Raw genomic sequence first — 25636 nt, 5'->3', positions numbered from 1 at the left:
TTTAAACAGGGAGCTAAATTTTTGGAGCTTGGCTTTGAAGAACAGTCCACATTGTTTCGTTTTCTTCAGACAAACAAAGCGTGTTGAGAGCAAAATCAAATCAAGGCCGTCCTTACCCAGCACTTGTCCAACGACCATTCGTCCGTCCTCCCCGGCCACGGCGGCACGTGCGTTCCGCTCATTCGAGTACTGGACGAAGGCATAGCCCTTGTGCACTGAACAGCCCACAATCTTGCCGTACTTGCTGAAGATGGCCTCCACGTCGGCCTTGGTCACCAGCATGGTGTTCAGGTTGCCGATGAAGACGCGCGAGTTCAGAGAGCGCGGGTCCGTCTTGTTGGTCACGTTACTCGCCATCAGGCTGCTCGTAGTTGGCGAGTGACTGCGTAGGATCGAGGGGGTGGGGGAGGGGGGAGAGAGGCAAGGAAAAGGACGCGGAGGGTACAGGAAAGAGAACAGATGCCAGAATGACTATTTGGGGTGGCTCAAACGAGGCTAGCAAAAAAAAAAAAAAAAAAAAAGCTAAAAAGCAGTTCCACCGGGTCCACACACTGGTCGAACTACCATGAGATTTAAAATAATAGAATTATGTTAAACATACATATTTACAGATATTAAAAAAAAAACCTACCTCATATGAGGACACTAACAATGCAACAATGTTTTAGTACAGGTTTAAAAAAAAAAAAGCCATGTGCAAGAAGTAGAACATAAAAGACACCACGGAGCATCATTACTGGGTTTGGCACGTGCTTCAGGAAAGCAAAAATCATGTCAACTAGGCCACCAAAGGATTTGAACAATAGTTTTGTTCAACATTTTTGTTGCAGCTGTTTAAAAAATAAATAAACAAATAAATAAACACACTGAAACATTTATAATTTACTTTGTAAGGTGTTCTAAAATCACACACAGGAGTGATTTAAATAGCATTTAATACTTTACACAAAAACATGTTTACATATCTTGAGATTTACACATTAACACAAGATCTTTTTGTGTTTCATCTGAAATATTTATTTATTTTTTCTATCCACATTCACTGGATATGAGCAATCGTGTGCTCCGATTGGCTACTCTACTACTAGGATATCAGCTCGTATACCGTGAGGAGAGAAAAACAAAATGGCGGCGTACATCAAGTATTTAAAAGAAACAGAAATAGCTAAAAAGAAAAAAAAAAAATCCTGTTCCACACTCCAGCCCAGTCGGTGGCGGTAATGCACCTTTAAGTTCGTTTGCCAACCACCAAAAAAACCCTAAAGAAGAAAAAGAAAATGGCGGCGTTTTACTGAACCAACCGGGGACGAAATAAAAACTCTACTCGAAAACAAAACCCCCCAAAATTACAAAGCAACAAAATATGGAATAAAAGTCTCTGATGGGAAGAACATTTTTATTTTTCAAGAATTACTATAACATTTTTTACAAATTGCTACTGTCATTTCGCCAGTTTGTAAACGGAACTTATTTTGCCGGGCGTTTTGTACAAAGTTTTTAATTTATCGAATTTGCAAAAAATAAAAATGCTCCGTTTCTCAAAATCCAGTGAACGTGGATCGAATAAAAGTTATTCCGCTCAAGCTCGTCGTACACGGCTACGCACCTCGTCAGCTATCAGCTGACCCGATTTCATGGAATAACCATTTTTTAATATACACATCAATCAGTATAACCAAATATATACTACACCCCCCACAAAACACCTAGTTTAGCACTTCGTTATACAATTTGTGTGATCAGCAAATTCAATAACATCAACTCACAACGGAGAACGCAGGTCTTTACTAAACATCGCTCGCTCATTGCTGATTGGCTACAGCTCACAAGTGAGAATCTGGGGTAAATGGAGTACATACAAGCTTAAAAGAATCTACAGATGTTTTTATTTGTATTATATTAATTTATATATATACACACACGTCAGCTTGCCATTAGATGCGAGTATATAAAACGCTGAAAACCAAGCTAATCGAAGGTGGGTCATTAAACGTTTAAACATGGATAACTTCACATTAAACTTGTTTGCTCGGCTAACTTAAGAGACTGCTAAAGTGCACTTGTTTTTCCTTGTGATACGACATTTGCATTAATATTGACATTTTTCTGAAGTTGCTGTTGTGTTTGGTTTGGTTGTGTTATTGAACTTGCTGTCCCCCCCCCCTCCCGATTCTGAGGTTGTGTTTCTGAATTTGCTGCTGTTGTGTTTAAGAGGGTTTGCACTTACAGGGCATCATACTGTACCCCATACACTCCACTGAGAGGTTGGTGTGAGTCTTATTTTGCTCACATATGACCAAAAGAAAGATAAATCATCGTTTCTTTGCGTGTGCGCTTGGGCTTCAAATGTGCTGCAATTATTTTCAAGTCAAAATGGCATTAATAGCATAACATTAACACGAGCACAGCAGAGAAAAACAATGCTTAGGCAGTTATAAGATTACATTCTCTTCATCAGGTAGTACTATCAAATAGCAAGAACAGCACAAGCGGTGGAGAATAATGTACTAATGTAGCAGATTTCCTCTCTTGCTTTATGCTCTGTACTGTCGAATCCTGCAAATCCTGTCAGAAAGAAACATTTTACGTCAAAACACCAGCACAGATTTACAATTCGCTCATTCATTCACTACTCACTATATGGGGAATTACTATATAGAGGACTACATCGTGAATTCAATGGTAAAATGAAAAAACGCTTTCGGACACTAGTCTGTCCCGCTGGTATTTACGTCATTACTGTCGCACAATTAAAACGTGCCAGATCAGTCGGCTGGCGGGTTTTCAAAATCATAAAATACATGCATGTGTTTTTTTGATAAATCCATATTGCACTGAGCGCATTTCCCACATTAATCAATACAAAGTACCTGCATCTTTCGGTTCTTTTTAAATCAAGGCTGAACACTTTCTTCTTTGCTGCTGCCTTTTATTAAATCAAATTTGAGACTTTTAATTTGATTTCTTTCAGCGCAGCCGTAATGCATGATGGGGTATATTGCTTTGGTTAGTGACCATCGTTGTACACTAATTTTCGTGATGCATTGTGGTATACTTTGAGTGCACTATATAGGATGTAAATAATCCTCACTAAGGTTTCGGACAGCATTACAAAATGGCGTCCCCGTTATATAGTGCCCTATATAGTGAGTAGGGAGCGATTTCGGACACAGGGAAAGTGTACCAATTTGTTAAGGGATGTTTGGTTGGTAATGTTTTTGGAAACTCTCTCACTGATGAACCCTTTTATTTGGTTTTCTCCAAAATGGTGGAAACTGGAATTCAACAAATTTACGACCACCCCTTCAGTTGGATTAATTTGCACACACTATAGTCGCTGTCAAGAGTCTCACAAACTGTGACGACTCGATCACAGTACAAGTGCTTAAATATGGCTAGAAATCAGAGAGCCTGGACTTTTTTTTTTTAATTTGGGGTGGACATGTAAACACTTGGGTGGTGATTTTATTTTATTATTACTTTTTTTTTTTAACACAAATGTTCAGTAAATCAGGCCTGGGGTGTGTTTGTGTGCGTGAAGAGTACATTTTAAATAATTTCAAATTCTTCTTAAATAATGGATAAATTTGTTTGAATGTTAGTGTTTTATTTGGTTTGTCTTTGTATTAGGATTGGGCAACATGAAACCAAAACAAAAAACAAAAAAAAAACCTTAACTAAAACTGTGAAACACTAAAGAAATTAACAACCTTTATTGAATTTCGACAACACTTGGTAGAAAAAACAAACAACAAAACCACTATTGGAACATATTGTATGACCAATTCCTTGTCACGATAACAATAAAACCAGTCAGTCTTATAAAATATACTGATACCCAGATTACCTCAGAAAAATATATATTTTTATAAGCCGGTGTTGCAACATTTGAAAGAAACATCTTTTGCTCATACCACAAGTGCTGCTGAATTGATTGGTCAGGAGGTGTTGATTAAATTTTCTACAACAGCAGCTCTGACAATCGTGCCGGCTGGAATTCAGAATCACAGGTTTACTGTATATTAAAATGTTATTGTTTCAACAGTAAAAGATATTGCACAGGGATGGGCTGAACAATCTAACAGTAAATGAATAAAAATGCAATGTTATTTAACAAACAAAACTGTATAAATATCGATATGATGAGGTTTTCTGCGAGGAGACATTTAGCGTTTTGAGAAGGAGTCTCCAGTGTTCGCTCTGTAACATTTGCTCTCACAGGAACATGAGGATGGAGAACAGGGAGTTCTGTGAGACAAGCTTTTTTTTTTCTTTTGTCTTATTACTTTCAAGAGAAAGCAAGGGAAAGACCGTTTATAGCTGCTCCAATACCAGGTCCAAAAAAGTTGGGACGCTGTGTAAACTGTAAATAAAAGCAATGTGATGTGCAAATCATGGAAACCCTATATTTCATTGAAAATAGTACATAGCAAATGTTGAAACTTTTTTTTTTAAATATTTGCTCATTTTAAATTTAATGCCAGCAACATGTTTCAAAATAGTTGGAACAGGGACACCAATGACTGGAAAAGTTGTGTAATACTTAAAGACTCCGTGACAACAGGTCAGTAACATGATTTGGTATAAAAAATTTGGCAACCAAATTCTTGGCGCAATATGCTGCCATCCAGGCGATGTCTTTTTCAGGAAAGGCCTTGTTTATTTCAGCAAGACGATGCCAAACTGCATTCTTCACAGCTTCCAACTGCATGGCTCTGTAGTAAAAGAGTCCAGGTGCTAAACTGGCCTGCTTGCAGTCCAGACCTGTCTCCCATTTAAAACATTTGGTGCGTTATGAAGCATAAAATACGACAAAGGAGACCCCAAACTGTTGAGCAACTGAAATTGCATAACAGGCAAGAATGGGACAACGTTTCTCTTTCAAAACTACAGCAATTGGTCTCCTCAGTTTCCAAACATTTACAGGGTGCTGTTAAAAGCAAAGCATACCTGTCGATTCATCAGGAATAGCCATAAATCTTACAGATTCTTTGATTTGAATGAATGAATTTATTTTATTTTCGAACATGTATAAAAAAAAAAATGTATGTAACTATTTGTAAAAGAAAGAAAATGAGAAAGTGAAAAAAAAAGAATAAATGAAATAACAGAGCTAAGACATTACAATACACCGCACATTGTTCGAAAAAGGAGTGGGAAGAAGTACAATACTTTTTTAATTTCCCACCCCTTTTTTGATTTTCGTCAGGCTTACGGGTGTATTCTAATAATCTTACAAATTCCAAAACTTCGCCAAAACATTTTTATTTTGCAAGTATTTTTTACCATGTGGTCAAAGTGCGCATTACATGCAAAACAAGCAATAGACAATCAAACTGGAAACCATCGCGTTACGCAGGCAGAGGGTCTTATTCACAACATTTTGGCTATTATCGTCCTGCGACCAGGTTTGCTAGGTGCTTGAAAGCTCAGACTTCTATATTATAATCGAAAGTCAAGTGTCCACATGAAACCAGAGAATATTTCGCAGCATCGTGAGCTGAACAAAAGAGCCGTTCTGTTTTTCCAGTCGAGTAGTTTTGAAAGAGTATTCAACATACATGGGAACTCTGGCAAAAAGAACAAGATACGGCGGGAGGTTTCTTCCTGAATGGGTTGGCCAATTTAAAGGGCAGATTATTCCCGCTGTTTTAGTAAAATGTTTTACTATTTCATCTGTACGTTCCACTTGCAGATTCTTTTCAAATAAGTCAAGTGTACAACATACAAACACTTGTACGTTAATATTGAGCCTAACTCTGAAAAATATTTTTGAATTCTGGAATGGACATGAACTTATCATAAATTACGATGTGGAAAAAAGTGTAAGTGAAGTTTTTCCTTGTTTGTTTTGCCCATATATTATGCCTCAAAAAACAATATATATTTTGCATTTTTAGTTTGTAAGAATTTATCTTCAATAAGGGTTTTTGCGAGGGCTTATAAGGCTGTACTCCGAAATGGGTTGCCCGGTATGGAAGATGTCACGCGACACAGTGGTCAATGTGCCCGTCCCAACTTTTTTGAAACATATTGCTGGCGTCAAACTCAAAATAAGCATATATTTTTCCGGCAACATTAAAATTTCTCAGTTTCAACAGCTGATATGTTGCGTCTGAACTATTTTCAATGAAATGTAGGATTTCCGCGATTTGCAAATCGTCATATTCGGTTTTTATACACAGTATCCCAACTTCTTTGGAAGTGGGGTTGTAGTAACTTTTCACAACGTTAAATAGATTTTAACCTACATGTAGTTCTTAAATTAAAAATAAATAAATAAAAAGTTGTTGCAGAAATCCTGTGGCACAAGAGAGAAAACAAAACACTTCAGGATATGCTGTGATAGGAAAATAACAGTGACTCGTGTTGTTGGGCCTCATCACCCGATTAGTCGTCGATTATTTTCCTATAAAAGCATGCCCTGCTGGCTTTATGTTATTACACATTACATGATGTGAGCCATTTCATGATGAATCAGCAGCATTAGAACACAAGCAGTGCAGTTCTTTGTGTGTGTTTATGTGAGAATAAAGTGTAAATGATCCTTAACTCTACAGGGAGTGTGTGGGATGCTCTATTTATACATCAGAATGCATTGAGGGTTTGATATATTTGTATGCAATTCAGTATACAGAGGGGGAGGGGGAATAGTCACTCACTCCATTCTGTGTTATTCGGGTCGAGTCGTCTGTCTGCCTGATTCTGTTGGAGAAAAGAGGGGTCATTATTGATCCACTGGTGAGCTGGTGCTCAGCAGTGCATTCAGGGTAAAAGGGAGGTGGGTGTTCGCCTTCACATTCCCGCATCAAGCGGCAGTGACATGTCAACACCACCCTCCCTCCCCCCTTTTCAAGGTCACACCAACAACCGAAACACAGGCAGAACTACCACCACCCAGTGGCAGAACGAAGCAATGACTACTGTTGTGTGAATAAAAGAAGAAAAAAAGGGACAGGAAACTGATGAGTTTAAGTAGAGCTGGCTGTGTACCAACAGTGCTTTTAACATGCCCTCGTTATGTAAAAGCTAAACGCTTGGAAATACGACTATATTAAAAACGACCATATACTACTAATTGAAAGGAACTCTCTGAAGCCATTGTGCCTCCTCTTGAGCTCCAAGTGGACATCCATGTGATGCAACAAGTGATACGTACAGGATATTCCACGGTGGCGTGAAGATATGAAGAAGTTTGTGTTGTGCTGAAAAGTCTCACTCGTGAAATATATTCACCACTCGAACATAAACGTCATATCTTCACACCACCGTGTAATGTTCTTTATATTATATGGACACACCCACCAAAAAAAAAAAAAACCCAAATTAACCAAAAATTTTAAATTTTGAACCGGTTCGCCATTTTGACAACACACATCAAGTCAGGGGGAAAACATTGGGAGTGACGCCATTGGTAATTATTATACATACAGGACACTTTTTCGATGGAATAAAAACATGCGCTCTATTCCCTTCTCGCAGGTTTCATTCATTTGGTTTGACAGCATGCAATATTATCATATTGCTTCTCGTGTGTATGACATCACTCTACCCAATGGAGAACGAGCGTTGAATATGGCTAGCGATATCACACACTTGTCAAGACATCATGACATCGCAAATATCCAATGAGAAACTTTTCTGCTGTGCGTGTGCAGAAGCATTTTTGTTCGCTGGGAAAGAGAAAGACGCGTCAAACACCCGAACAGCTACTAAAACGTCATTAGATATCTTCATGCATATTTGCAAGAGAAAAACATATCAATGGACATCGAAAAACTGGAAGAGAGAATGTGTGCATGTATAATGATAATGGCTGTAGTTTGTATGAAAAATACGAGTGGCGTATTTCCCAGTAAAACACTTGTGTCCATATAATAAATAAGAGTATGAAGCACAGTCGACGAGGGCATATTAAAACCAATACTGGAACAACAGTGTGAACATCCTAAATATCATCCGAGTCAAACTTAAACAGGACAGCCAAGTCTCCCAAATGTTGTACGTACGGTGCATCGTATATGGTGGTGTTGCTTATTTCTCCAAAAGAGCCATTTGCGTCTCGATATTCATTGGCACAGTTACTTTACTGTCAAGCTGTGGGAAATTTTAGGCTATTTTAGTAAATAGCTATGTGCTGATACTTATAGGAATTGATCTGCTTGGACAAAACATGCAACACGATATATGATGCAGCCGCACATTGAATATCAAAGATAAGGAAATGAATGTATTCTGAGATGCATTACGGTTACGCTTAAAAGATCCTGGATCAATGGACAAAACAACATTCAGACTTTTACATATGCTTGTGCACTTTATTTATTTTAAAAAGGTCTATAGTAGCAAACATCCCTGATGAAAAATACACATTACAGACCATGCCTCTGGAGGCTTGGATTTGAGTTTTAATTACACAAGGTTTATGATAGGACTATAATTATAAACTACTAACTAGCAGACCATAGTCCACATGCCTGGCCCACCACAAACACTTTAAAAAAAAACAAACAAAAAAAAAACAACAAAAACTGACCATATTTCACTGACTAATATCTTAACACAAACCAGCTTGGCTAAGCCAATGACATACATTTATCTAAATTATTTCGCAAAATGCTACTCGTTAGACTCTCACATTTAAAAAAAAAAAAAAAAAAAGGCCGACTACAAAAGCAAAATATTGAAAGACTGAAATATAATAGCCTGGGCCCGCCCATCCTAAGCGTGACGCAACACGAGGGCCTGTTGCGAGCTTAGTCTGGCCAGGCAAGCTATCTACAGCTCTTCCAAGCTCCCGAAAAATCGGGAGCCAATCAACTTTGAGCATCTCCAACGGCCCTGGGTAGAGGCGTGTTCAAGGCAGTGACGTAGTAGAACTGCGACCGGAAGCCATAGATTGTTTACAGAATCTATGCCGGAAGCACTTCATTCACGCTTCCGCATCTATTACGCATAGATGCTGTATTGAAAGCATTCAACGGGAAGTTCTCCTTGAAAACGGAGCAAAGAGCAGCCCTGGAGGTATTTATTGAAAGGAAGGACGTTTTCGCCTTGCTCCCGACCGGCTTCGGTAAGAGTTTAATCTACCAGTTAGCCCCGTCGCGTCACATACGTCAGAGGAAAGAGTGATGTGATTGGTTTAAGCTTCATCACAGCCTTTTCTGGCTTCGACCAGTAGCAAACTGAGGCATTTCAGGGAGGCGGGTCAACCATGCCTTTGGGAAACGGTTGGGCTTAATATCTTGGCCAGACCAATAGCTCGGAGAGCTTTGAAGTCGCGTTAGCCAGGCTAGAAATATAAGGAGTGAAATATCAGGAATTATTATACACACAGGACACTTTTTCTGATTGAATAAAAACGTGCTCTATTCCCTTCTAGCTGGTTTCATTCGTTGGTTTAATAGCACGCAATATTGTCATCATATCGTTTCTCCTACATGTATTACATCACTCTACACCAGGGGTCGGCAACCCTAGGCACGCGTGCCACAACTGGCACGCCGAGGAATTTCCAGTGGCACACTGACGATGATTCACAAACCTAATTATTGAACACATTAAAAATGTTCAAACGTCATCTTGAACGGTCATTGGCTGTTGCATGGCGAGCCTGCTCTTTTAGCATGCCTACACAACAATATAGCACCCCCCTCCCAGTGTTGCCAGATACTGCTGATGTTTTCCAGCCCAAAATATGTTCAAAACCCGCCAAAATGCACTTAAAACCACCAATCTGGCAACACTTCCCCCTCCCCATATTTCTCACGAGACGGGCCCACTTGATGCAGCAGTTGCGCTAAGATGGCAAAGAAGCCGACAGTTCGGGCTTTCCTCTCCTCATGGACCAAAGAACATGGGTTCGTTTCTCAGAGGGACCGTGCTGTGTGCAAGTTGTTTTGAAAGTGCTGTGTGTCGAACATCCAGTGTTAAACGTCATTTCGAGGCAAAGCACGAAAAGACTTTCAAAGATCAGGTAGATAGGGACGAATCACTCTCATGCGCAGTGTGCGGGTATGGGAAGCAAGCCCACACTTTAACAGTCTTTACCTCAGCTAAAAACAATGCCACTGAAGATAGCTATATAATTTCTCACTGCATAGCTAAACATGGAAAGCCGTTCACAGACGGTGAATACGTTAAGGAGGCCTTTCTCTCCGGCTCGGATAGTCTTTTTGAGGGGCTGCCAAATAAAGAGACAATAAAATCAAGAATAAAAGACATGCCCGTATCAGCCAGAACTGTTGAGCGACGAATTGGTGAAATGGCAGAAAACGTACATGTGCAGCAAACAACTGGCATAAAAGATGCAGCGGTATTTAGCTTTGCGCTTGACAAAAGCGTAGATGTGAATGATGTGGCACGTTTGGCAGTGATGGCAAGATATTGTGATGTGACTGTGAGAGAGGAGCTCTGCTGTTTAAAGCCAATGAATCCTGCTGGGCATCTTTACCCGAAAAGTTCAACTGTCTTCGCAATATCGCACTGGCTTTATTGTCAGTGTTCAGATCAACATATCTGTGTGAACAGATATTTTCGCACATGAAGAATGCACTTTGCCCCTCCCGAAGTCGTCTGACAACGGGCCATTCGGAAGCATGCGTCCAACTCAAAGTGACCAATTACCATCCCCACATCTCGGAGCTAAGTAAGGGGAAGCAGGGCCAGGGATCACACTGACTGATCGGCAAAACATTTATTTTGTAACAAGGCTACTTCAAATTTGCAGTTTATTGTTAAAGGTCCCATGGCATGAAATTTTCACTGAGGTTTTTTAACGTTAAAATGAGTTCCTCTGACCTTCTTAAGTCACCCCAGGGGCTAGAAATTTCATAATGTGTAAACCAAACGATGCCCAACATTTGAGAATGGCGCGTCAAAACGGCGCATTGATAAACTCTTCCCTTTACTACGTCAGCAAGGGAGATGATCCCCACGCCCCCCCCGGATTCCCACCCACTGTATGGATTGCCCCGCCCACCTCAAAAGTTGCCACCAAACATGAAAATTGCGCTGTACATGGATGTGACAACACAGAAAGGAGTCTGTTTTTACTGCCGACGGGAGAGCCCCTGAAGACGCAGTGGCTTAATTTTATTTACTCCAATAATACGCCGTCGAGTCTACCTAAGACGGTGTATGTTTGTCGGAAGCATTTTCCTGATGAATGTTTCCACAACTTGGGACAGTACAGGGCAGGTTTTGCACATCAACTGTCACTGAAGCCTGGGTCCGTACCAAGCATCCCTGCCGCATCAGCCACAAACACCGAACAAGTAAGTGTATAACTGTTAAGTCGTTTTGCCGTGTTTTAAAATCGGTGCGTTAGCCTTGCAATGGCTACATTAGCTGTGTAGCTAACCGCTTCCTGCAGTTAGCCAGGTACTCTGCACTACAAAACCAAAAAGCATGCAGCATGCTCTGTTATAATAGCCAATCAAAACAGTTTTTACAAAGACACCCACATTCTTTTTTTTAAGTCACTCGTTCATTTTATTTGTTTGTTTGTTCAGTAAAAACCCAAACATTTGTTGAATTTATTTTATTTCCTCGCGTCACATCTTAATGACGTCAGCGCGCGGTATTTTTCCCTTCGCAGTTTGTTCCTTCTCTCTCGCCATAGTAAGACACCCACATCCGCTTGTTCTGACCCACTGGAGGTAGCGTCACAGTGCTGTTAGCCAATCAGAGGTAACACGTTTACATGTCATGAATATTAATGATAAGACCCGCCCCCACCCTCTATCCTTCCCCGCCTCCTGCTTCTCATTAGCAAAACGACGCACTGGGAAAAGCGCTGAAATGGGGCTTTCTCCCAGGAGGCTATATCTACATGCCGAGGGTTCATTTCGAGAAAGGCTGCGGATATAACATCCGGAAACCTCCACGAGCCCGTTTAAAGCATCAACAAACCACCATGCCATGGGTCCTTTAAGCCACTTTATGTAGGCTACTTGTCAATGTTCTCTGACACTCGTTATTTAACTTTTTTTCTGTAGTTTTATTATTCATCAGTTCCATTTCCATTAGGCTGCTACGTCTTTATTGTGAATAACTTGGGCCTGTTACCTACTGAAAGGTTTTGGATGTTATTTTGTGAATTTGTATAAGCTGCTTGCAATGTTGTTATCCAATGTGTGTGTGTGTGGGTTCTTAAACCTTGTGTGTGAGGTTAATGGCATAAAACAAGTGCAATGGTGTTTTACATTTGCTCAAAGCATTAAATATCCATATCCGTCTAAAACGTGTGGCGTCTAATTACACATTGTTAACAACACCTATTTGAATGGCACACTAACTAACAAGAACATTTCTAATTGGCACTACATGGCAAAAAGGTTGCCGACCCCTGCTCTACACAATGGAGAACGAGCGTTGAATATGGTTTACGATATTGCACGGTTGTCAAGACAACATGACGTCACACGTCGGAGACGTAAAGCTTCCGCACTAGCGTGACAATTTGCAAACAAACATGGCCGCCAGGTTTGCTGCGTTAAAAACAGAAGACTTTGAGAAAATTTTGAAAGAGAAAGACGTGCTGAACACCCGAAAGCTCTGTGTTATCTAGCGACCCGTCGAGCTGCCTTTTCGACGGCCAATACAAGAAATCGACGGGTAATTTCCTGCAGTGACGGGCTTCGAAAATTCCTATTAGAGAAAATTATGCTGAAACAAAAACGAGCAATGTTAGTTGCACTGGCAGATGAAGAACGTCAGCGGACGAGTGGGGACCCCAAACACCACAATAAAATCCGTGTTTCTCAGGTACAATGTTTGCTCTCCCTTATTTCTGAAGCAGGACGTGATTTGCTACTCAGAACCGATAGCGCGCTCCCATTGGCCAGCGCGCGGCACGGCAACCAACCATAGTCCTTGTTTCATACTACAGCCAGGTTCAGCTGTAGGTGCGTGAGAAAGCTCGAATCAGCGATGTCCAGAAGTGCTGACGACCGGCGGTTTTCTCTGGCTCCACAGACCGTCTGCGCTGGCTACTCAAGCCCAGGAAAAAAAAAAAAAAAACTTGCCTTCCAATGTTCAAGTGATTTATATCGTCTCCGCTGCCCATAATTTGCTACAAATCCAATTCTTCCACCATGAAATTGTCTTTGATTCGAGTCTAGCATGACTGAAAGTGACGCCATATTTGTTGATTGATTCTTGTGCTCTGATTGGCTGAGCTGGACCACATGACCACACTGTATATGTAGTTGTGTTACAGAGCTAGGCAGCGTACTACAGAGGGTAACTAAGAAAGCCAAGCACGCACACATCTGGAGGGAAATTTCATACACGTTTTGCACGTATTTTACAGGGAAACGGTTCGTAACGTATTAGCTGAGAATGCACCAGAAGGCAGGTCAATTTTTTAAAAATTCCCTCAAAATTAACCCCCATACCTGCCTACCTTTTTCTTTTTCCTGGCTACTTCAGATTTTCTGGAGAACCCTGTCTAATGCTTACACACGCTCTACATGTACGTTAGCTTCTGTAGTTGGGACAGCTATTACCAATTTACCACACCGTACTAATCAGGACTGAGCTTTACAAATTTAGGCACAAAATTGCACGTGCTATAAAACGGCAGAAAATAAAGAATTTTCTTGAAATGATTTGATCTGACGGATTCCTTTTTCAGAAATTCACTACCTAAAACACTTTAGTTTAAGAGCTTCTCCCAAATGATTTTTCATGCCAATATTGCACCAGAGGGCCCCAAATTTGCTTCAATATTTCAAATTTTCCACGAGGGGCATGCCCCCAGACCCCCCCCAGCAGTTCTTTGCTCGGCCATCAGACACCCTTCTCTCAATTTCTAAAGGAATTTCATAAAATCCCGAAAGGAATGTGCATGTATACTACTACTACTTACAATAATGGCGCTTTTCTCATGGTATATCAGATATATTCCATTCAGCTGGCATGATACTGAACTCATCTTCGACTCATTCAATATCATGCTAGCTCAATGGAATATATCTGATATACCATGAAAAAAGCGAGCCAATATTATTTAAATGTCGCTCAGATCCACGATGTATTTCATATGAAAAGCGCGAGTTTTTCAACATGAGAAGATAAACTGCACATATTCAAGCCAACATTTGATGTTTTGGTGGCATGGTGGTGTAGTGGTTAGTGCTGTCGCCTCACAGCAAGAAGGTCCTGGGTTCGAGCCCCGTGGCCAGCGAGGGCCTTTCTGTGTGGAGTTTGCATGTTCTCCCCGTGTCCGCGTGGGTTTCCTCCGGGTGCTCCGGTTTCCCCCACAGTCCAAAGGCATGCAGGTTAGGTTAACTGGTGACTCTAAATTGAGCGTAGGTGTGAATGTGAGTGTGAATGGTTGTCTGTGTCTATGTGTCAGCCCTGTGATGACCTGGCGACTTGTCCAGGGTGTACCCCGCCTTTCACCCGTAGTCAGCTGGGATAGGCTCCAGCTTGCCTGCGACCCTGTAGAACAGGATAAAGCGGCTACAGATAATGAGATGAGATTTGAGGTAGGGCTGTGCGATGTCCCCTTAATTGGCATCGACGATGTTTACAGTGCAAACATCGTGATGGACGATCATATCGTGGGCGGGGGGGGATTTTAATACCACATTATTAAATATATCATTATTATTAAAAGTATTAGATACTCATCTGAGGCTTTGGCACGTTAAGAAAAAAAAGCACTAGGTGATGTGGAATATTTGGCCTTGATAACGGATATGTGGTCCAGCTGCAACATGATGCCCTATATGTCAGCTACCGTACATTATGTGGACCCACAGTGGGCAATGCAGTCCAAATGCCTGCAGACGGGTTTCATGCCAGAGACACATTCAGCGGACAATTTAGAAGACGCATTGCGCGAGACACTTGCCGAATGGAAAATAGAGGAGAAAAAGATCGCCTGCATAACAACGGGGCGAATATTGTCACAGCCATCAGGCAATTGAAACGGCCGTGGTTAAGTTGTTTTGGGCACAATTTGAACCTGGCCATAACCAACTCGCTTGCGCAACAGAGGGCCAGCACAGACCGAGCGTTTGGAGTTTGCCGAGCAGTCAACACTGCGTTTGCGCACAGCTGGCTCCGGAGAGATGAGCTGCGCAAAGCGCAGGTGGAAATGAACCTCCCCGAGCACTCACTGATCACGGCAAGATATTAATCTGCTCTAACAATGAAAGACTAGTATTCAAACTATGAGAAGAAACTATACTTAAGCTATTACTCATTGTTTATTTACACCATATCAATTGAAGATGCATTTCGGCCTTTAGTGCGCACTTGAACGCGCTAATTTTTCCAATTTATTAGTGTTTGAATTATTGCAACAGCTTTTAAAATCATGATTTAATTTTTTTTTTTTTTACTGTCTTTACATTTGTCAGAATCACCTTCATTCTTCCATTTGGTTTGACATTATGGCTTAGAGTGGACCATTTTGAGACTGAAAGTAGGCCTATTTACCAGATTAAAGTTATTTGACCCCCCAAGCAGCAAAAGATGGAGGACATCCAACACATCCCCCCCCAGAGTGTAAGTGATGTCTTCAGACACACCCTATATTAAGTTAGCTAACGTTATGTTACGAGTATTCATAGTGAGGTCATGTTGGAATATAATATCACTTCATAAACATCTTCAAGTTAGCTAGCCATAGAAAATTACTTTTTTTTTTTTTACATTATTTCAAATGAGCACAGTCAGTCTACTACTGTACTACTTCACTCAACACATAAATCAGAGTCGTGGTCGGCAGTGGAGAGGTGAGTGAAAAATTACAGAAAGAAGAAATAAGCTCTCTGACTTTCTAATTACAAATCAATTAGAACTATAAATGGTTCATATGGCATTTTAATCTAACTCCTTGTTAAAAAGATGTCAAAGATGTTTGTTCTATTGTAAAACAAACTGATAAAAAAAAAGGTACTGTTGTAAAAAATTGGTCATAAAAAAAAAGGGAAGACTTAAATATGACTCCTTTAACTGTTTGTTCAGGTCCAAATGCTCTGTAACAGGAGCCACGGTGAGGGGCCCTGCAGGTGGCCATCCTCATCCAGCACCCAAAAAAAATTCAACTTAGGGGAAACACTGGATATGTACTACGGGAAGCAGCTCACGGACAAACTACAGGACACAAGTAGCAATTTGTAATTGCATGAGGTGAACAGGGATAAAAACTTACAGACTGACGGTGTGTAAGACACCTGCATCGAAAATTAAAGTGAATGATAAAGGGGAGAAACAAAAACACAAATGAGAATCAGATGGGATACAAATTACAAGTCATAACTGGGTGCTCTGAAGGTCTGAGTATGATGAGCAAGTATACGAGTTAAACTCAGTGTTCATCCTAATCCTCTGCTTCAGTCTCGAGCATGCTTCACTATTCCTTATTTATTTACTGTAAAGGAGAACCAAAGTCGGCGGCACGGTGGTGTAGTGGTTAGCGCTGTCGCCTCACAGCAAGAAGGTCCAGGTTCGAGCCCTGTGGCCGGCGAGGGCCTTTCTGTGTGGAGTTTGCATGTTCTCCCCGTGTCCGCGTGGGTTTCCTCCGGGTGCTCCGGTTTCCCCCACAGTCCAAAGACATGCAGGTTAGGTTAACTGGTGACTCTAAATTGACCGTAGGTGTGAATGTGAGTGTGAATGGTTGTCTATGTGTCAGCCCTGTGATGACCTGGCGACTTGTCCAGGGTGTACCCCGCCTTTCGCCCGTAGTCAGCTGGGATAGGCTCCAGCTTGCCTGCGACCCTGTAGAACAGGATAAAGCGGCTACAGATAACGAGATGAGCAGCTTCAGCATCATACTGTGAGATTCTGTTCAAATTGTTTTTTTTCTTCTATGAAGCCTGAGCCATTTATTTTATTAGTTTATAATTGTTTAATTTAGTCTTCAGGAGAGACTGCCTGCACACAGTACTAGTATTAATAGTTTTTTTTTCTTACATGAAAGCTGAGGCATTTATATTATATTTTAAGGTAACTTCATGTTGTGCTGTGAGGTTCTCTGCACTTTAACTTTTGAACCAACAGGAGCATTTGGATAAGTAAAGCCTATTTTTCTGCATTTTTGTAGTCCGGGTAATCTTTTATATTGGTAAAGTTGTTTATAGGACCATTTCTCAGCGTCTTTGTTTTTTTAATCAATAGTTTTTCAGTAATAACTTAATATTAACATATCACTCAATTTTAATCACAAAAAGAGAAAATCGCAACAATTTCTCGCAACTTTCACTTCCTCCCGCAATGTAACCGCAACAAAAACCTAAACAACACCGCAACTTTCATCGCAATTTTTTGGAAAACCCCCCACAACATCAGACATTTTAGCCTGCAACAATCACAAAAAAGGCCCGCGGAATCCTGGGAGGACTGATTATTGGTATGTCCTTCACTACATGACTAATTACCGCATTACTCGCACGGGGCGCTAGTGTCAATGCTTGTTGACACAGACAGCGTCTGAGAAGGTTAAATAATAAATAAAAAAATAATATGTAATATTTGGGCAACCATGTTCTGAGTTCGGGCAACCAGATTTCTACAAATGGTTGCCCGAATGGGCAACCATGTCTCAAAGTTAACGTAGAGCCCTGGAAAGGTTAAGATAGTCGATGTAACCTAATTGGTATTAAGGTTGTCCCAACATCACCTACTGTATAGCAAATACTGACCAGCCAAACTCGAATCATTCAGAAGAAAGTGGCAGAAAAAGAGAAACTCAAAAGTCCAATATCCTTTTGTAGTCTATAGTAAATGTGCCACAGAAGCTACAGCTATTGGCAAGAAAATAGTTATACAATTGGGTTGATGAGCTTTATTTTTTTTACACCATATCTGTCTGCTTTTTAAACAACATGGACAGGAAAATGCAAGTCCGCAGGTGGCGGGTTTGTTTTATTTTTAAAGTAGCCAAAAAAAAAAAAAGTCTGCAGCCATCAAGATCTTGTTTTAAATCAAATCAAAATTAAATCTAATCAAATTCCTCAGTCATAAGCTATGGTAAACGAAGAGAAAACGCAAGCTCAAATAGTGTATCTACAATGTACAGACATATCTGTTGTAAAATATACTGCAAAGATTGAGAGAGGGTAAGAAAAAGGATTGTTAAAAGGCAAATCAGAAACGCTTCAACTAGTTTCCCATGCAGAGAAAAACAAACAAAAAACAACAAAAAAAAAAACAAGACAAGCAAGCCTGTCCGGTTTTAGGTTCTTTTATGCTGGAAAAACTGCTAAAACCTGAGAACCTGGGACTCTCTAAATCAGCCTCTCTCAACCGGGGTGCCGTCAAAAAGTTATATATTCTAACACTGAAATAAATAAAATGAATTAAAATTAAAAAAAAACCAATAGTTACACTAATGCAGGTCATCGCCGCCTCATGCATCATCAAAATTTGTCTCACGACCCCCTTTCCCGAGTCACAACGTCACTGCTGGGGTCAGCGTGACTGCGTATATTTTATATGGGGATGCCGTGAGAACGTGCATACTTCTGAAGGGTGCCGTGACTGAAAAAAGGTTGAGAAACGCTGCTCTAAATGCATCAAACGACATTTCATCTTCTGTTCTCCATTTTCAACTTTATTCTGATTTCTGAAATCTCGACTATATACACAAGGCTGTTTTTACCTAATCCTGCAAGGAGTGTACTAAAATACAGGCGGTCCCAAAAAAAAGTGTCCATGTATGGGGAAATTAACACTTTTTAGCAAAACATCCTTGACATAATCGCCATTTCGCTGTAAATGGACACGGAGACGTCTCTCCCACTCATGATGAACTCGTGTTAACAAAATCTGATGCTTTGTATGCGAGTGTGCCCCTTTAAAGCTTTGTGTATTAGCCTTGAGAATGATTTCAATACGTTCTTATTTTGTCAAAGGCATTCTTAAAGGAACAGTCCACCGTACTTCCATAATGAAATATGCTCTTATCTGAATTGAGACGAGCTGCTCCGTACCTCTCCGAGCTTTGCGCGACCTCCCAGTCAGTCAGACGTGCTGTCACTCCTGTTAGCAATGTAGCTAGGCTCAGCATGGCCAATGGTATTTTTTGGGGCTGTAGTTAGATGCGACCAAACTCTTCCGCGTTTTTCCTGTTTACATAGGTTTATATGAGCAGTGATATGAAACAAGTTCAGTTACACAAATTGAAACGTAGCGATTTTCTATGCTATGGAAAGTCCGCACTATAATGACAGGCGTACTAACACCTTCTGCGTGCTTCGGCAGCGCATTGATACGGAGCTCAGATATCAATGCGCTGCTGAAGCGCGCAGGTGTTAGTACGCCTGTCATTATAGTGCGGACTTTCCATAGCATAGAAAATCGCTACGTTTCAATTTGTGTAACTGAACTTGTTTCATATCACTGCTCATATAAACCTATGTAAACAGGAAAAACGCGGAAGAGTTTGGTCGCATCTAACTACAGCCCCAAAAAATACCATTGGCCATGCTGAGCCTAGCTACATTGCTAACAGGAGTGACAGCACGTCTGACTGACTGGGAGGTCGCGCAAAGCTCGGAGAGGTACGGAGCAGCTCGTCTCAATTCAGATAAGAGCATATTTCATTATGGAAGTACGGTGGACTGTTCCTTTAAAGGCTAGCTGAAATAAATAAATATGAAAAATTTTGGAAGTCATTTTGCGAAAAAGGGATAAGGCCTAGAAAAAAAAAAATTGCATGCTTTCGGTCATCCGCCCGACCCTGCCAAAACCTCGCCGACCCTGTACATATTTTAACTAGCTCATTCAATAAAGAACTCAATTTCTAAACAAAATACATAGAGAAAATGATCAACAACGCGACATGCAGTCTGTGTGGACTCGTTTACTTAAGACGATACACAAAAAAAATCCGTTCCGGGCGCTGCCATGTTGATCGGTCACATGACCACGTGTTATCGCGATCACATTATCACTTACGGGAGTTTGTCGAGACAAGAACGAGAACATGGCGACCACCAGTGGCACCATGATTTTTAAAATTAACTTTTTATGTTGTAATTTTTCAATAATTTCGTCCTTTAAATCAAATCTCAATTTAATTCAAATTTATAATTTACACCACCCAACACAAGATATAGCACACAACCTTAAAACATCCACTGTATCAGAAGACATGGGTCACACACGACCGTCAACAACGGCCCCACATGGAATAGAAATAGCTGATGATATAAATCTGGGTGATCTGCTCCATCGCTAAGTATTTTATCACTAATGTGAAGCTGCATAGTCAACATGGAAAATGTAAAAAAAAAATCCGACTGTCCGGAAAACCACCGGAAAAGGTTTTAAACAAACGCAACAAACACAAGTCGGCATAAAACACTCGATAGTTACAATATAATAATTATATGTATCTCACACAGAATTTTCGGAGATATATCGCACAGCCCTAGTCTGAATCTTCGCTTCATATATCTCATCTCATTATCTCTAGCCACCTTATCCTGTTCTACAGGGTCGCAGGCAAGCTGGAGCCTATCCCAGCTGACTACGGGCGAAAGGCGGGGTACACCCTGGACAAGTCACCAGGTCATCACAGGGCTGACACATAGACACAGACAACCATTCACACTCACATTCACACCTACGGTCAATTTAGAGTAAAGGCCTCTGCATGCTCTTGAGACAAGGCTTTCGCAGATAGCTTTTCGCAGACAGTTGTAATTTATCGTTGAGCGGGGAGTAATAGGCGTGCGCGATGTTATTCACTACCACAACACAAGGGGGCGGGAAGTCGCTAAGAGTAGTTGGTGGGTGTGGTTAGTGGAGTGTTTATCCTCCGGTTACTTATAATGACTAGAACTGGAGTCGTATAGATGTCCGTACTTCCTCACTTCCTCGATCAACCGCTCTTCGTGCTGCTCCATCTTCGCTCGTGTTTTTAAAAATGCCGGTCGTGAAAACAAACCAAACCGGGAAAGTAGGGAAGCGGAAGTGCGTGTACAGCGGATGTAGAGTGGACCAAATCAGAGCCCTCTTGTCTGCGAGGCTTCTGCGGTGGTCACAATTTTTGGGAGGTGCGCGCAGAGCGCCTGCGAAGGTGGGGGGGGCTACGCAGACACTGTCTGCGACGCTATCTGCAAGGACTGGGTTGTCAGCATAAATTGGCCTTCACCAGTTAACCTAACCTGCATGTCTTTGGACTGTGGGGGAAACCGGAGCACCCGGAGGAAACCCACGCGGACACGGGGAGAACATGCAAACTCCACACAGAAAGGCCCTCATCGGCAACGGGGCTCGAACCCGGACCCTCTTGCTGTGAGGCGACAGCGCTAACCACTACACCACCGTGCCGCCCTGCTTCATTCATATATATATATTTTTTTTTAACTAGCCAGCCGGGCTGCCTAGTGACAGGAATTAATGACAAATTAAGTCGCCTCGGGCGACCGGACCACTGCGAATTTCAAGCCTTGTGGAATTCTTCGGTCATGTGAAATCAGTGCACGGGCAGACGGCGAACAGTTAGGAAGGTGGGTTTCCTTCAGAACAAAAAAGTTTGGACTGGTTTTTACAGCCAGGATGCAAAGAGAACCGTCATTAATAATATAAATGAAATGATTTGAAAATAAATAACCTAACCTAGCTTTAATAATGACCATAGTTTTATTAGGAAGTGGGTTTTTTCCCCTGACAGCATGTTCACAAGTTGAAGAACAACAGCCGCCATTTTGGCAGATGCTCAGTTGTGACGTCACAGATGCACACTTCAGAACAGTGAGGAATTCAACAGGAGTGGTTTGGAAAGAAGAAAAAAAACAGTAATTGTAGGCTCTAAAACTCACTAAAAAGCATCATATACACCTTCCCCAATATTTTCGTTGACTGAAAACAATAAGAAACTTTCCTGGATATTCAGGCAATTCTGGTTTATTTGGTATTAAAGTCATCAACGCAGGGATTAATTGAAATCAACAATGGAGAAACACGTGATCACTGATTGCATCATCATCATGTCCGTGCAAACACAACGTTATTCTGCTGCAGTCCAGTTAAAAATCATTCGTCCCACAAACATCAGTCAAAAATCAGGTACTCGGAAAAAGAAAAAAAAAAAAAAGACTGAATTGCACAGAAATCCAAAAGGATCCAAGGTCACCAAAGAGCCTCCAAAAATTAGCAATATATTAAAACAACACACTGGGACATGTCCAAATTAAAAACAGACGACTATGTAGGCTATGTCGGGGGTAAAAAGACTTAAAGTTCGAGCTTTGTTTGTTTGTTTTAAAAATCGCTTTTAAGACTCTTAATCCCAGACATGGAGGAAGAAAACGACCATCTTGGAAAACACAACCGAGCCCGTCCATGCTTAGCCTACATTCACCTTCAAAAATACACCATCCGTCACAAACACATCTGAGCTATGGGGAAGCAGTCTTGTGGGGGGAAAAAAAAATAAAAATACTCTGAACTCGAAAAACAAAACCAGAAAAATGTCGCCATGCCAAAGCAATCGTCTCGCAGGCTGTTCTACCTCTGCATCACAAAATGTACGCCAACAAACCAGCCAGAAAAATGCTAAAAATAAAAAAATTAAAAATTAAAAATATGCTCCAAAGATAAGTTCATAGTCAGCCAAAAAATCACAAAAAAAATCTCTCGAATCAAAATACTCACCGGGAGTTTAAGATTAAAAATGATTAAAATTCGACGCAGTACTGTTTGAAGACAGAGCGGTGTATCACTGCAACCACAAGCGAGGGCATGAAATGGCGCCGTGCGCATGCGCAAACACCAAGCGCAGTTACACTGTGCGCCTCCAGGGGGCGCAAGACTGCAGAGCTGCGACCCGGAGTGATGGGCGTGCCCTAAAAAATCATCAATCTGGAAAAGAATAAGAAAGTAAAATCAGAAATAAAAATATGAGAAAATAAATGCAAATGAAAATAAAAGACGAAGAAAATAACAGCAGAAAAATAAAAGAATACGAAAATAAATGCAAATAACAATTAAATAATCAGAAAATAAACGCGGGGCAGCACGGTGGTGTAGTGGTTAGCGCTGTCGCCTCACAGCAAGAAGGTCCGGGTTCGAGCCCCGTGGCTGGCGAGGGCCTTTCCGTGCAGAGTTTTCATGTTCTCCGCGTGGGTTTCCTCCGGGTGCTCCGGTTTCCCCCACAGTCCAAAGACATGCAGGTTAGGTTAACTGGTGGCTCTAAATTGACCGTAGGTGTGAATGTGAGTGTGAATGGTTGTCTGTGTCTATGTGTCAGCCCTGTGATGACCTGGCGACTTGTCCAGGGTGTACCCCGCCTTTCGCCCGTAGTCAGCTGGGATAGGCTCCAGCTTGCCTGCGACCCTGTAGAACAGGATAAAGCGGGTACAGATAATGAGATGAGATGAGAAAAATAAAATAAATGCAAATTAAAATAAAATAATACGAAAATAACAGGTGGGGCGGCACAGTGGTGTAGTGGTTAGCGCTGTCGCCTCACAGCAAGAAGGTCTGGGTTCGAGCCCCATGGCTGGCGAGGGCCTTTCCGTGCAGTTTTCATGTTCTCTGTGTGGGTTTCCTCCGGGTGCTCCGGTTTCCCCCACAGTCCAAAGACATGCAGGTTACGTTAACTGGTGGCTCTAAATTGACCGTAGGTGTGAATGTGAGTGTGAATGGTTGTCTGTGTCTATGTGTCAGCCCTGTGATGACCTGGCGACTTGTCCAGGGTGTACCCCGCCTTTCGCCCGTAGTCAGCTGGGATAGGCTCCAGCTTGCCTGCGACCCTGTAGAACAGGATAAAGCGGGTACAGATAATGAGATGAGATGAGAAAAAGAAAATAAATGCAAATTAAAATAAAAGAATACGAAAATAACAGGTGGGGTGGCACGGTGGTGTAGTGGTTAGCGCTGTCGCCTCACAGCAAGAAGGTCCAGGTTTGAGCCCCGTGGCCGGCGAGGGCCTTTCTGTGTGGAGTTTGCATGTTCTCCCTGTGTCCGCGTAGGTTTCTTCTGGATGCTCCGGTTTCCCCCACAGTCCAAAGACATGCAGGTTAGGTTAACTGGTGACTCTAAATTGACCGTAGGTGTGAATGTGAATGGTTGTCTGTGTCTATGTGTCAGTCCTGTGATGACCTGGCGACTTGTCCAGGGTGTACCCCGCCTTTCGCCCGTAGTCAGCTGGGATAGGCTCCAGCTTGCCTGCGACCCTGTAGAACAGGATAAAGTGGCTAGAGATAATGAGATGAGATGAAGAAAATAACAGGTGGGGTGGCACGGTGGTGTAGTGGTTAGCGCTGTCGCCTCACAGCAAGAAGGTCCGGGTTCGAGCCCTGTGGCCGGCGAGGGTCTTTCTGTGTGGAGTTTGCATGTTCTCCCCGCGTCTGTGTGGGTTTCCTCTGGGTGCTCTGGTTTCCCCCACCGTCCAAAGACATGCAGGTTAGGTTAACTGGCGACTCTAAATTGACCGTAGGTGTGAATGTGAGTGTGAATGGTTGTCTGTGTCTATGTGTCAGCCCTGTGATGACCTGGCGACTTGTCCAGGGTGTACCCCGCCTTTCGCCCGTAGTCAGCTGGGATAGGCTCCAGCTTGCCTGCGACCCGTAGAAGGATAAAGCGGCTAGAGATAATGAGATGAATGAGAAAAAAAAAAATTAGAAAGTAAATGCAGAAATAATAGTCTAAAGACATGCTGGTTAGGCTAATTGGTGGCTCTATACACAACTGAATTATCATATTCTGTACATCTCCACCCTTTTTGTCTCATCCAAACCAAGATCCTCTCTTTCTCTCTCTGTCCATGTACTTTTTTCTTTTCAGACTATAACTACAATAATACATTTTATTTCAGAGCATTAATAGCCCAACCTTCTGACCTGCTACAAGCCTTACCTTTTGGACTGACGGCATAATTTTGAAGTTTAAATGTAAGTCAAGTTACTTTCATCGGTCTACATTGGCCTAAACTAAAAACTCGCAACAACTGCCATAATTTAATTACACTCAAACACTGGCAATACAGTAAATAAGGAATAAAACGCACAGGGGCATGCTGTTAATTATTTTAATCCACAATGGGGTGATATGATGTGGCCCAACACAGAGTGGTGTAGAGTAAGTGTTACCACCCTGAATTTGGTGGTAAGGTTTTTTTCCTCTAACTGCACATCCTGAAGTGTTCTATTGTTCTTATACGACAGTAATTTTCCAATGCTTACCAACTGAATTGATCAATGAATGACAATTTGTTACCTCTGACAACTTTGTTGGAGAAGGTTATGTTTTTACCTCCATTTGCTTGTTTGATTGTTTCCAAACGTAACTCAAAAAGTAGTGAACGGATTTTGATTAAATTTGGAGGAAAGGTGGGCCATGGGCCAAGGAACAACTGATTATAAACCCTATTTCCAGAAAAGTTGGGATATTTTCCAAAATGCAATAAATATAAAAATCTGTGATTTGTTAATTCATGTGAACCTTTATTTAACTGACAAAAGTACACACAAAAAAAGATTTTCAATAGTTTTACTGACCAACTTAATTGTGTTTTGTAAATATAAACAAAGTTAGAATTTGATGCCTGGAAAACACTCAAAAAAAAGTTTGGGCAGAGGCATTATTCCCATTGTGTTACATCACCGTTCCTTTTAATAACACTTTTTAATCATGTAGGAACTGAGGAGGCGGCACGGTGATGTAG

At 41.5% G+C, this 25636-nt stretch overlaps 1 protein-coding gene across 1 annotated transcript in view; it reads right to left on the bottom strand.

Annotated features, from left to right (window-relative positions):
* The window catches only part of LOC132883376 (heterogeneous nuclear ribonucleoprotein C), a 38378-nt gene extending 15645 nt beyond the window's left edge, over positions 1 to 22733 (bottom strand). The window contains exons 1-3 of the mRNA XM_060916922.1: positions 22624 to 22733; positions 6663 to 6705; positions 117 to 382 (exon numbers count right to left, since the gene is read on the bottom strand). Coding sequence (XP_060772905.1) covers positions 117 to 382; positions 6663 to 6667 — 271 coding nt within the window. The 5' untranslated portion in view covers positions 6668 to 6705; positions 22624 to 22733. The remainder of the gene's footprint in view (positions 1 to 116; positions 383 to 6662; positions 6706 to 22623) is intronic.
* Between the last annotated feature and the right edge of the window lie 2903 nt (positions 22734 to 25636).

Source organism: Neoarius graeffei, chromosome 3 (assembly GCF_027579695.1).
Source record: "Neoarius graeffei isolate fNeoGra1 chromosome 3, fNeoGra1.pri, whole genome shotgun sequence".
NCBI lineage: Eukaryota > Metazoa > Chordata > Actinopteri > Siluriformes > Ariidae > Neoarius > Neoarius graeffei.
Note: the sequence above shows the minus strand (reverse complement) of the source record. Positions and strands in the feature narration are given on the sequence as shown.